Source organism: Asterias rubens, chromosome 2, assembly GCF_902459465.1.
Source record: "Asterias rubens chromosome 2, eAstRub1.3, whole genome shotgun sequence".
NCBI classification, from domain to species: domain Eukaryota; kingdom Metazoa; phylum Echinodermata; class Asteroidea; order Forcipulatida; family Asteriidae; genus Asterias; species Asterias rubens.
Window position 1 is genome coordinate 9,072,627 of NC_047063.1, and position 12,264 is coordinate 9,084,890.

Here is a 12,264-nt window from a genome sequence, read left to right on the forward strand (position 1 = left end):
TTTATGCTAACAATTACTTTGAGTAATTACCAATAGTGTCCAGTGTCTATTTGGAGGAGTATTTCTCATGGGACAAGATGTTTGTTCAAACTATCCGTAGAATATTCAATTTATTGAAAATCAGTTGCATCTCCTTTAGGTGATTCCTCCTGCTGCTTCACAGGTTGTATCATAAACTTGGGTTTGATCCCTGGCTACATAGCAGTTAAGGGTTGTCTAGCTTCTGACTGGCACCCCAAACAAAGTTATTGACAAATTAGGAAGACCGCAAACAAGGGGCTAGATAGCTTAGTTGGTAGAGCGCCAGCTCGTTATTCTGGAGGTTGTTGGTTCAAGCCCCACCCTAGTAAATTTTTCTTTTTTCAACCCCAAAATCTGTTTGTTTTTTTGTGTGAATTTTCAAACACACCAGTTGACATGATTTTATTTGGGCATGTCTTTCTTGAAGCTATCGTTCTTTCTCTCTGCGACTAACAAACTTTGTTGGAGTGGTGTTCGTTATAATTTCTAAAAGCTATGCATGACATATCATCATATCATCAATCCGAAGCCTGGCCAATAGAGCAGAAATCACTACCTCCCTAATTTTACATAGCAAGTGTCATGACCGGGATTCGAACCCACACTCTGTTGATCAAACACCAGAGCTTGAATCCGGTGCTCTTAACCGCTAGGCCATAATTATGATATCAATATCTATGATATTTCGTCTGTTCTGTTTGTTTCTGCATTTATTTATCTGCTTTGTATTAGGGTCATTAGTTGGTAAATACTTTTAAAATGTTCGCCCTGGTCTTGGCCTTGGTGCCCCTTCAAAATTGTCCCATAGACATTGAGATTTCCCATTGGAAGTGCCTTTTACAAAATGAAAATGGCCTTACCCTCTCAAATAGGACATTCCAGGCCTGCTGGCTTTGATTGGTCAGGTGGATGTTAGTCTTGTCTTTGATTGGTCACACAGTCGTTGGTGTTACATTAACATGCAAGGGGAGTACTGTTGTGATTGGTTACCTCTGAACACCTGTTGGGCCTTTATGATTAGGCACGGGTATTTTTGTCTTGACCGTGATTGGTCAAGTCTGTGAAGTTTGATTTTTATTGGTGGAACGACCCTCTGGTCTGATTTGAGATTGTTTTATTGTCTCAACCTTGGTTGTGATTGGTTGAATTATTTGTAATTTGTTTTTTGTGATTGGTCAAATGACAACCAATGGGTTTTTACCACTGCTGAAAAGATCCTAAGACTGTTACGGTGGGATTCGAAGCCATGTCCGTGTCATTGTAGAGCAGGGCACAATTTCATAAAGCTGTTCCGCAGAAAATACTGAAAGTTGAGTCGGGCACCAGCTACAACAATGCAAACTTAATGTAATTTGGTCTGGAAACCCGTGTTTAGCTTGTTTGTGAGATTGGGCCCAGATGGCTGTCTAGACAACCGAGCGTTTAAGTTGAATCCTCTTTATACATTAGCAATAACGTTTGACCACTAAATTGACATGACAAAAAAGGCATCGCTAGTAGTAGCTACGTAGTTTGTTGCATTGGTAATGTTATTCTGGACTTATCCCATACATTGGGCGTGACTTCAATGCTATTTCAAATGTTAGGCCACTAGCTGAAGCCATTGCAGCTTAAGCCACATCCGCTTAACTGAAGCCACATCTATTGGAGCTTAAGCCACAGCCCTTGTAGCTTAACCCTCATATGGTTTAGAAGCCAATCCACAGCCATCGCAGCTTAATCCACAACCATAGGAGCTTAAGCCACAACCCTAAAGCTCAAGCCAAGCCACAGCTGCTCTTTGTGCAGCTTGGGCCACAGCCATTGCAGTTTAAGCCAGAGCAAATGTCACGGTCACAGCAAAGATTGGGAAAAGTCGTCCTGTTGCAAATACATGTATGGGAGACACTAGTTGGCAGCAGAAATCACAAAAATAGAATTATGTATCTCTTGCCAGCTTATGTCTAAAAATGTCTCTCATTTTCAAAAAAGCATAAAACAAATTGTGAACTATTGCCAGTTCTTCCCCTTAAACACCAGTCCAGCAAAAAAGTACAGTAAATTAGTGAAAGTAGAAACCCATCCCCCCCACCCCTGCTGGTTTTGATTAAAAAAAACTTTAAAAACACCTTGTTGTTTATTTGTAGTTCATGTGTTGACGTGCATGAGAGTTTGTTGATATCCACACGTTTTGACCGTGTCCGTGTTAAATGTTGTTGATAGTGAGATGTAACACACCGTGTCAGACTTTGTTGATTCCACACCAGCCCCGCCCGCATGAGTCCACACCAGCCACGCCCACATGTTTCCACACCCCAGCCCGCCCACATCACCTCAGCCCCTGCCCGCATCACACTTGCTGCATGCTGAATGTTTTGATGCATTGTGAGAGTTGAATATTACATTTTTCACTTTTGTCATTAACTTTTTCTCATAATACTGTTGGTTTTCTTTCTCTCTTTTCTTTTGTCTTCTTTCTTCCGTCACCCCCTTCCCATCATTTATCATCATGTTCCATTGTTCCCTTGTGTCTACCCCTTCTCTGTCTGTCTTTGTGTCTCATCGTTGTTTGTTGGTCGCCGATTCGTGGGGGCATCTGTCTGAATAAATTCCCATGTTTGTACAAATGCTCTTTGTTTGTTTGTTGTTATAACCTTTCTGTTTTGTATTTCTGTGTTGTTCTTACCCTATTGTCTAATTTGTGTCTCTCCCTTTTATCCAATACCACCATCGTCACAATCATTCCTTCCTCCCACCATCCCCACCCACCATCCCCTCCTACTAATCCAATCCCACCAATCCCTTCCATTAATCCCCTTCCACCAATCCCTTCCCATTAATCCCCTTCCACCAATTCCTTCCAATTAATCCCCTTCCACCAATCCCTTCCCACTAATCCCATCCCACCACTCTCTTCCCACCAATCGCCTCCTACCGCTCCTTTCCCGGCCACCAATCTCCGCCTACCACTCCCCTCCCCACTATCCCCCATCCCCTCTCATCAATCCGCCATCCATCTTCCATCCTCCCATCATAATTTATCCCGCACAGATACTATCCAGGACTCCACTACCACAAACATGACAAAGCATGCCTATGCAAACTGTGGAAGGTATATAACTTTAGACTTAGGAACTCTACATCAGGCTTAAGTACATACCATCATTGGCTTTATACACCGTATTTAATAGCATGTTTGCTGCTATGAAAGTCACCATCTTGTAGGGCAAACCGTATGCCATCTAAACGTTTACATCAAAGAAGCATGCAGCGTTCCCGGTATGATTTCTACGGCAAAAGCACGCACACACACACGCCCACGCTCACAGACGCCATGTTGTAGGGAAGATATTTGCATGGTGACGTCATATTCAATATAGTCTTTACACCATATCGAGTATGACGTTACCATTCAAATACAGTGAAATGTGCGTGCGTGTGCCATTGAAATCAAACCGGGAACGTATGTGCTTCATTGATGTACTTGTTTAGACGTGCATATGGCCTGCCCTACAATATGGGCGCTTTCATAGCAACAAAGAGTTATTCGACATGGTCTATTTCAATCCGCTCGTTTAAAAACAACTTGTTTACAAACAACATTGTCATATCAAGTTATTGTCATTGGTTTTTGGGAAGACTAAAATCATTCTAATTCTCTTTCATTTCCAAGAATTTTTCATCAAGTCTTGGTGCACATGTAGTATCGGTTTTCATAAGATAAATATTTTCATCAAGTCTTGGTGTAGAATCGGTTTTCATGTATATTTTCCTGGTTTGGGTTCACTCAGTAATAATTTTTGGTGCGAACTTACGGTTCAGGGCTAGCTGCAGATGGATGGAAAAATCCCAAGTCTTGATTTCAAACAAGGCTGATGATTGAACTATGTGGAACTGTCCGGTGCTTTTGTATACACTGTGTTTCACTGTGTGCACTCCTATTGTGGTGACAGGGTACCAGACTAAGATGATTTTAACGCTGTATATAACATTCCACTGTCGCTACACCTTGCTTGCTAATGGCTTTTTTTATCTGCAGTAGTTTTAGTTGTGGTAGACCATGGTTATGGAATACCAAATGTTTATTCATTTGTGTAGTGACTGATTAATTCATGGATCATTTGGTTTCATAGTTAAGTATTGATGTTTTTCAAATTTGAAGGTTGGACTAGGGTATGGTGGTGTTCCATTGGGCCATACTTCCTAGTTTTGTTCAATGTTTTCCATAAGGCGCATATCATCCTGTAATCAATCAGTGCCCAATACTGCTTTAAGGAACAAAAAGCACCTCAGCATAATACTATTATGCTTACCAGAAAAAGGTTACCAGCCAAAATACCATGTAATATGTACCCTCAGGACTGGTGTCCCGCTTATCTATGCTTAGCAGAACAATGGTAAGCTAAGCACATCTTGTGTCGCATTCACATTCGCAGGAAGTATGTACCGCGCTTACGAGGGAACCCATGCCAGCATTTACCAGGATTGTTAACTCCCATCAAATCTTAACCCTGAAGCAAGTACTTAACTGCTTGTGGTAGCTCATGTAGTACACCGAATGTTCTCACCATATCACAAATTATTACACCATAATCACACTGTAAAAACTGTAGTCGTTGACATAATCCCGATACCTTGCTGTTTACACCATTAGAGCTGGACTTCATCTTCTTTTCGTGGCTTGCACAGCTTCGTAGAGCCGCGGTCCAAAGTGACTGGAATGGGAGACCACACACCAAAGTGGCGAAGGCACAAGGGCCTTTTCCAACTTGTTTTGTGGTTTTGTTGGTGAAATATTCATAGAGTATGAAACATGCATTTATGTATGCTGACCCGCCGACCCCCGTCGTTTCTGACAGATTGGTTTGGACTTTTGCTACCCTTTTGACTTGTTAACGGGACTGAACAAAAAGTATAGGAATATTATCTTTTCCACTTTTTTTCTTGCCCGGTTTTCTCTTTTCCTCTTTTTTTTCATGGATAGTTACTCACATGCCTGACTGTTGGCAAATGCTTGAAATGTGAAGTAGGATTTCTATTAAATACTAATCGGTTGTTTTAATTTTGTCTCCTCCCTCTCTATATGGTGTAGGTCCCACTCGTGGCAGACGACAAAGCATGGTGTACTGAACACATGATGATGGGTTCATCTACGTAACAGAAGAAGCTTACACTTGCGTCATTTATTTGACAAGATTTACCCTTAAACTCCGCCCCTCATGTACCTCCAAGCGTCATACATAGTCCCCCCTCCCCGCCTCCAGAATCAACCAGTTGGGAGATTTATGTCAAGTTCTCGTAAGGATCGACGGTTAACAAGTGGTTGTTTAGTGACGTGCGTTTGTTATAACTGCGAACAACACTTGTCATGTCATTACAGGGCGATCTGCAACTTTACGCACGCTATCATTTTGTTTTAACTGGTCTACTCTGCACTGTGCTATGAAACTGTTTATTGTTAACCAGCGATGCGACCATACCTGGTAGGTTAGTTCCAAATAGTCACCTAGCGTAGACCGACTAGACAGGGTCAAACTATGGTCGACAATAGTCCTTGCACAAACTTGGCCTTGTTTTTTCCCCTTTTTTTTCTTTTAAAGCTACAAAGGGTGCTGTTCTGAGCCAGTGACTTCAAGCAAGACATACCCCCTGCATGAGGCACTGGCTGTACTTTTTAGTGCATTTGATTGGTTAGTTTGTATAGTGATGTGAGCTTCCTTCATCAGCTGCTTAAATGTAAAGTTTAAAGTTGAACGACTCCAAAACTTGGAGACCAGTATCAATCTGGTTTATTTTCGGGTAACTCTGCATATGGTCATTGGGTCCTGGGACTAGAATTGAAAGTTGCAAGGCTATGCAGTGTGCTAAGGGCATGGTGAAATGTAGATAGAAACCAGTGACCGATAACAGAAGGTGTATGGTACCCAGGCTATGGCTTAATGATGACACAGTCATTGTAGGACAAGATAAAATAAAGCTAAACAGGAGGTATGGTCTGCGGGTTTACACTTTGTGAAAGCACATTATGGTTTTGGAAGCAGTTTTTTGTACAGTGAGTAGCTGTCGTCTGTATAGGCCGCAAATATGAGTAGCTCACTCTTTTGATGAGACGGCTATTAGCCAACACACCCTGTTCACAACACGCAGTGTACATACACACACGTCTCCTGTCCGCCATTTTGTGGGTCAAAAAGGCAGAAATGGCAGATGTTCATTGTTCAGAGGTGCGTAAACACATACAGGCTCATCTCCTGTCGTTCATTTCATGGGTCAAAACGTGCACAAATGGAATGGACTCCCCAAGAAGGCAGAAATGGTAGATGTTTATTGTTCAGAGGTGCGTTAACAGGTGTACCATCATTTTGTGCACGTTTTGACCCACAAAATGGCGGACAGGAGACGCGCGTGTATGTGCGCTGCGCGTTGTGAATAGGGTGTATTGGCTAGTACCTGTCTCATCAAATGAGTGAGCTACTCACATCTATTGAGGAAACTCTAGATGGATTAACATTTTTTATGTTGGTAATTCAGCGCACAGTTTAAACCTGTGGTGTGGCAAATTGTTTAGTGCCCCGCAGCCAATTTCACGAAGCTAATTTCATTAATCCAAACTTGAGTTAGGACGTAAACCCGTCCTAACTTGGGAAGAGTTTAATGGGTCCTACATATTTAAATACGGAACTGACCCCATCTTAAGTCCTAGGATTAATGCTAAGTTATGAATAGTTTGGTGAAATCGACGACTGTAGGCATCCCCACTGTTCGACTTCAGTGATGACGGCCTATAAAAAAATGGTCTATTAGTTGTGTTGAAGACTTTACTGGTTTTTAATTGTCCAATAGAAGAGCCGTTAATTCAAACCAACTAATCACAAGCATACTTTTATAGTCAATAACACTACCTGACTCTATTTGGTAAAGCACCAAGAGGTCATTTTTGTTGGTTAAGATGAATCGCTGCTTTTTGTTTATCTTTTTTTGTTTGTTGTCAGTCTTAGATGTGTACGGCCCACCCAATTTTGAACCCATTTTTATACCGTTTTGATGTATTTTAATTGTGGCTTTTTAGTCCCTGATGTAAAATTTGTTTTTGTTTTCTCGTCATAAAATGAATGTTTTTTAAAAGTAAACCTCGATTGATATTTGATGGAGTTGTTGAAAATCTGCACTCTATAGCCCGGTTCATACTTCCTGCGAATGGGAATGTGATACGAATGTTGACGTCACAAAGTTTGCAGTGAATACCGTAATTCGCAGCAGTTCAACTCTGCCCAACTCACATGCGAAGATCCCTGCGAAAAGAGGATTGGATGTATGAACCGGGCTTAAAACTGGACGCAAAATCAGCAAGTGTACATAGCTGGTGTGGCAGGAGTTTCTGTCCTCTTATTTAGTCTGTCCCTCAAAAGATTCTGTAGACCTTTCTTTGGTTGGCATGGTCGGCCGAATGTTAGTAAAACACTTAGTTTTAACAAAATTCATTATTTTCTGCAAACTTTCAATTAAATAAAATACCTCTCATAATTAGTTGTTCTTTTTTAAACAAAATTAACAAACTTTGCTACATTGTTACAAAAAATAACGATCTTTACTTGATCTGGGTTGGCAAAAACTTAGGCTGTGATGTTGCAAAAGAAAGGTCTGTTCTCCCATACAGCATAGAGCAAGTTTGAGTGTGAACCATGGTAAACTAAAGGTTGACTGTATTGCCTCGAACCCTGGCTGGTCAACCATTGGTTGGCTACTGCGGTAGACCATTTGGAACCAGCCTCGGGACCACGGTTCCTTCCATGGTCCTGATAGCCTGTTCCATGCTAACATGTGTAAAACGCAGAGGGGAACCAGTGACACTATAGGGAAAACTCAAAAGGCAATGGATCGTGAATACCGTGGTACTGGTGATTGACCAGGCTTCCAAACAAGTTGTTCGAGTTAGTGCGTCAATCGTGAGTGCTGGTCAGTAGTCAACTAAATGTGTGCAGTCGAACTTGCTCATTTTGTTTCAAAATTTGATCTGATAGTGCCCTCTTTTGACTAAACTTCGTTCAGCCCATGTAAATTTATTATATGGGGGACACACACACACACACACAAGGGACAAAATCCCCTATGACACTAGCTTTGCCTGGCAATGTGAACGCTTACCAAACAAAAACTGACATACAAAAAGTCAACAAGTTTTTTGTAGCATTCTTTTCATTTTATACCCATGTCATCATCCATCCTTGGACGGAATAGTAGAATATGAAATGGTGCCAGGTTGCTTTATCCCTCATGAGTTGCTGGGTCTTCTTTAGATTAAGAATCGTGTATGAAGTCGATATAATTTGAGATCAAGTTCACTTTTAAAACTGACAGACTGCCCCATGTTTTTTAAGGGGAAGCTCGCCGTAAAATAACTACCGTTGGAATGAATTCTCTGAATTTAAATTATATTTGTCTATTTACAATGCATTACTATTAGATCTTTAATTTCATCAATCTTAACTGTACATCAATGCAATTGTAGTCTTTGCTCATGGTGTTTAAGGAAACCTGATCATGACCAAAACTGTTCATTGTCATTTGGTTCATGGGTTGCTATTTGTCTTCATGAACGTCTTGACCCTAAGACTAGCAGCTGATTGCTAATTATTCGCCAATGTGCATCGTTGTAACTTTTCTCAATGCGGGCCTGTTATAATGGACTAAAAATACTGTACTTGTGTTTGGTTGATGTTTTTTTTTAACGAGAAATTGTTCAACATCACAAGGCTGGACAGCCACTTCAAGGTGAGGGCTACATCTAACTTATTGGTCGGCTAACCCACTCAACTGCCACCAGGGGCACGTTGCCACCTACTCCTGGGGCTGAAACAGGGTTACCCCCTTTACAGTTCATAAGAATGCAGGTATGGGAATAATCCACTATGAGCTTGGCTGGTAAAGCAGAATTGTCATGACTTGTGTCTGTATGTTGGCTGATGGTTTGCAAAATTTGGCTGGAAATTAACAACAAAATGTGTTTTTTTTTTTTTTTTTAATGAATTTTAAAACCATGAGATGCTGATGTGTTGGTTTATTTTTCATGCAGAAACAAATCACACCCAACAAATTGTCACTGTTAAAAAAAAATTGTTAAAAAAAAACGGTCTGATTCCTGCCATGGTACAGATTGCAATAGTTTAACTGTTTTATGATCATTGGATTTGGCAGTATCAGGACTCAATTATTTTGGCCACGTGGGCAGCTGGAGTGAGCGTCCTTACCAAAAACGGTTTCGGTCAACGGCAAGTGGTTTACCAGTGGCAAACTTAATTGAAAAAGTTATTGGTTACGCCGCCAAAACGCACTCCTGGCTTCACAGAAACATTTGCATGTCAGTTCCTCATTTCTAAACTTCAATAGCTAGATATTTATTGTATTAATTCTTAGCATTCTTCTTTCATGTATCATTCATAATCTTCTTTACTTAGACAATGAAAACAATGACATTTTAAGTGGAAATTATGTGGATTTTGTTGTCGTGGTCCCCCCCACCCCGAAAAAACCCTCAAGTTTTAATGTGTTTATTTATGCTTAGTTGTAACTGTAGTTTAAGTTTAGTTAATACAGTAAATGTTCTCATTGTCTTTAATCTTACTCCCTCACCGCATTGCAGCCTTTGTTGTTCCTTCAACAGCTAAGCAAAAAATACTGCTTAGCGAATTTATTTGCTTAGCCGAAAATCAGCAGGTTACCAGTCGCAATCGTGTTTACAACACAGCATTTTGATTGGTATTCTGTTTCTGCTCAGCTTAGCAAATTTACTTCAAAATGATGAACGTACATGGGCCCAATTTCACAGAGCTGCTTAAGGACAAAAGCACAACAAAGTTATGCTTACCATAACACGGTTACCAGTCAAGATACAATTCCAGATGTACCATCTGTGACTGGCATCCTGCTCATCTCTGCTTAGCTGAAATATTGAAGCCATAATTACCGGTATCTGCTTAGGCAGCTCTAGAAACTAGTCTAATTGGTAAGACACTGCTCTAGAATTGCAAGGGTCGTGGGTTCCCATCCAAGAAAAATGCCTGTGATTTGTTTTCACAAGACTCGGGGAAAGTACTGAGTATTGACGCAAATCACCTGACGTCATCATCAGAATAATATTGGATGCGCCATACTAGTGGGCAATTTCACTGTTCGTTATTCAGTAAAGTGCGCACTTTAGTCAATGGGGCGTTTACACTCAAACCTATTGTCCACCAACATGGTGAGCGTGGCTCAGTCGCTGCGTGTGTGAGACGTGCTAACACACACATAGGTGTAAGAGTAAAACCAAAAATTAATAAGCTCTAGAAACATCATTGTCTTCGTTGGGCAGAATTTAAATGAACTTTGAACTCTGTACAATGGACTTGTAGAGGGTTATGTGAGGTTTAAGATAGAAGTTCTAGTCCCCATTGCTGCTTTATACAATAAGCTGCATATTCTTAGTAGAAAGTTTTTGTTTCCCTTAGACTGTGCAAGCAAGTACCAAACGCAGCTCTCAAATTGTACAACATCAAAGCCATAAAGTTTGTGATAATTAGCGTTCAAATATTTTAAGAATCAATGAAAAATGTTCTTATATCAACATACCACAAAGCTCTTCAATAAAATTGTTCGCCTTTTTTGCAAAATCTTTCTTTTCAGAAAAGATATCTCTCGAGACAGAAATGAAAAACTAGAAACATGAAAACCGGCAGAAATGAAAAATTGAGATTATCTACGAGGTAGATTTTATGAAAAAAGAAAGCAAGACTAACAAGGTTTGTTGTTGTTTTTTAAGTTCATGAGAGTCCCAAGAATTCACATTATCACCCTTTAAAAAATGGAGTCTACCATCTCCTGATCTTGGCCCAGTTTCTTGGCTCTGCTTACCGCTGAATTCTGCACTTGTGATCACCATTCTTCGCTTTTAGTGTCTTGCTAAAGGGTCATGGCTGGGAATTCGAACCCACACTCTGCTGATCAGAAACACCAGAGTTTGAATTTGGTGCTCTTAACCGCTCGGCAACGACACTTTTACAATGCGCTTAGTGCCAAGAACTCCTTGTTAACCTGTAAAACACGTTTGACATAAGTGCAGATTTCCCTGCTTCCGGTAGCAGAGCCCTGAAATTGGGCCCAAACAGACTAACACATTTAAAGCAAAGGTGGCTTCATTGGGACCAGCTTTATAAAACTGCTCGGCAGAAAAACTGCTGAGCCATTTTCAAAAGTCTTTTAGTTACACAGTTCTGGTTGGCAAAGTTTCTGCTAAACAAACAAGTGTGGCTGGCCCCTGAACATGGATTTGATGGTGTACATCTTTTAGGTGTTGCTCCTTGTACAGCATCCTCTTTAACCGTATCCAACCATCGATGCCTTCCTATTATTATTATTATTATTATTATTATTATTATTATTATTATTATTGAATATTGTTATCATTATTAAAATGTAAATAACATCATTATTGTATCGATACGTATTTAAATGTAAAAAAAAAAGTAAGTGCTTGAGTTATCATAATGAAATGTATTAAAAGTGGGTAAGAAGTTTGTGAAATACCTAGGATATTAAAACATTTTTACGTGATAATTGAAATTGCAGCTTAGTGGAGTAAAAGCTGCAGTGGGACAGTAGTTATAAGAAATCCCTTTTTTAAACTGACTAAGCCCAGATGAGGGTGGGCGCGCGTACGCACTCTGAGCACAGTTTGATGGGGTGCTTTACTAGGCGATTATAGGCTTTATACAGCCTCTGTCGTGCGCTAAGACAGAGCGAAGCCTAGATTTAGTAGTCAAACTGTTCTTAGTTGTACATAGAATAACTCAGAATTGCACAAACTTTACTTTGGTCCAAAAACACTATGACAATGATTGAACTTTGACCTCCAAAAACCTCTTCAAAATCAAATGCATGGTTTGCTTAAGTTTGATGGAATTGATATTGCAGGGTTGTCAATTGTGATTGGAGTTCAAGAATTAATAACTGTAGACTGGAAATTTTGAATTTCTTAAAACCTGTAAGCACTGAAGCATGCTAAGCACAGACAAATCTTGCTCAGCAGAAATGAGTAACCAGTCAAAATGTCATGAAGTTTTACAGTGTTGCGACTGGTGCCCCGGAAATTTGCTGAGCATTATTTTCTACTTCATGACATTAGAACCAGTGTGCCAGGGGTAGATTTCACAAAGTGACCAAATTATGGGCTGGGATAAACAGAGACTCTAGAAGAATTTTGTTTTACAGGCAGTGGACACTATTGGT

General features: G+C 40.3%; 1 protein-coding gene across 2 annotated transcripts in view; it reads left to right on the forward strand.

The window, feature by feature from the left end:
• The window catches only part of LOC117304954 (cyclin-dependent kinase 17-like), a 73,090-nt gene extending 66,949 nt beyond the window's left edge, over window positions 1-6,141 (forward strand). Inside the window, exons 13-14 of one of the 2 annotated variants that reach the window (XM_033789613.1) lie at window positions 3,052-3,112; window positions 5,093-6,141. In XM_033789613.1, coding sequence (XP_033645504.1) covers window positions 3,052-3,112; window positions 5,093-5,138 — 107 coding nt within the window. In that variant the 3' untranslated portion in view covers window positions 5,139-6,141. The remainder of the gene's footprint in view (window positions 1-3,051; window positions 3,113-5,092) is intronic. The other variant, XM_033789621.1, reaches the window with a different exon arrangement.
• Window positions 6,142-12,264: the final 6,123 nt, after the last annotated feature.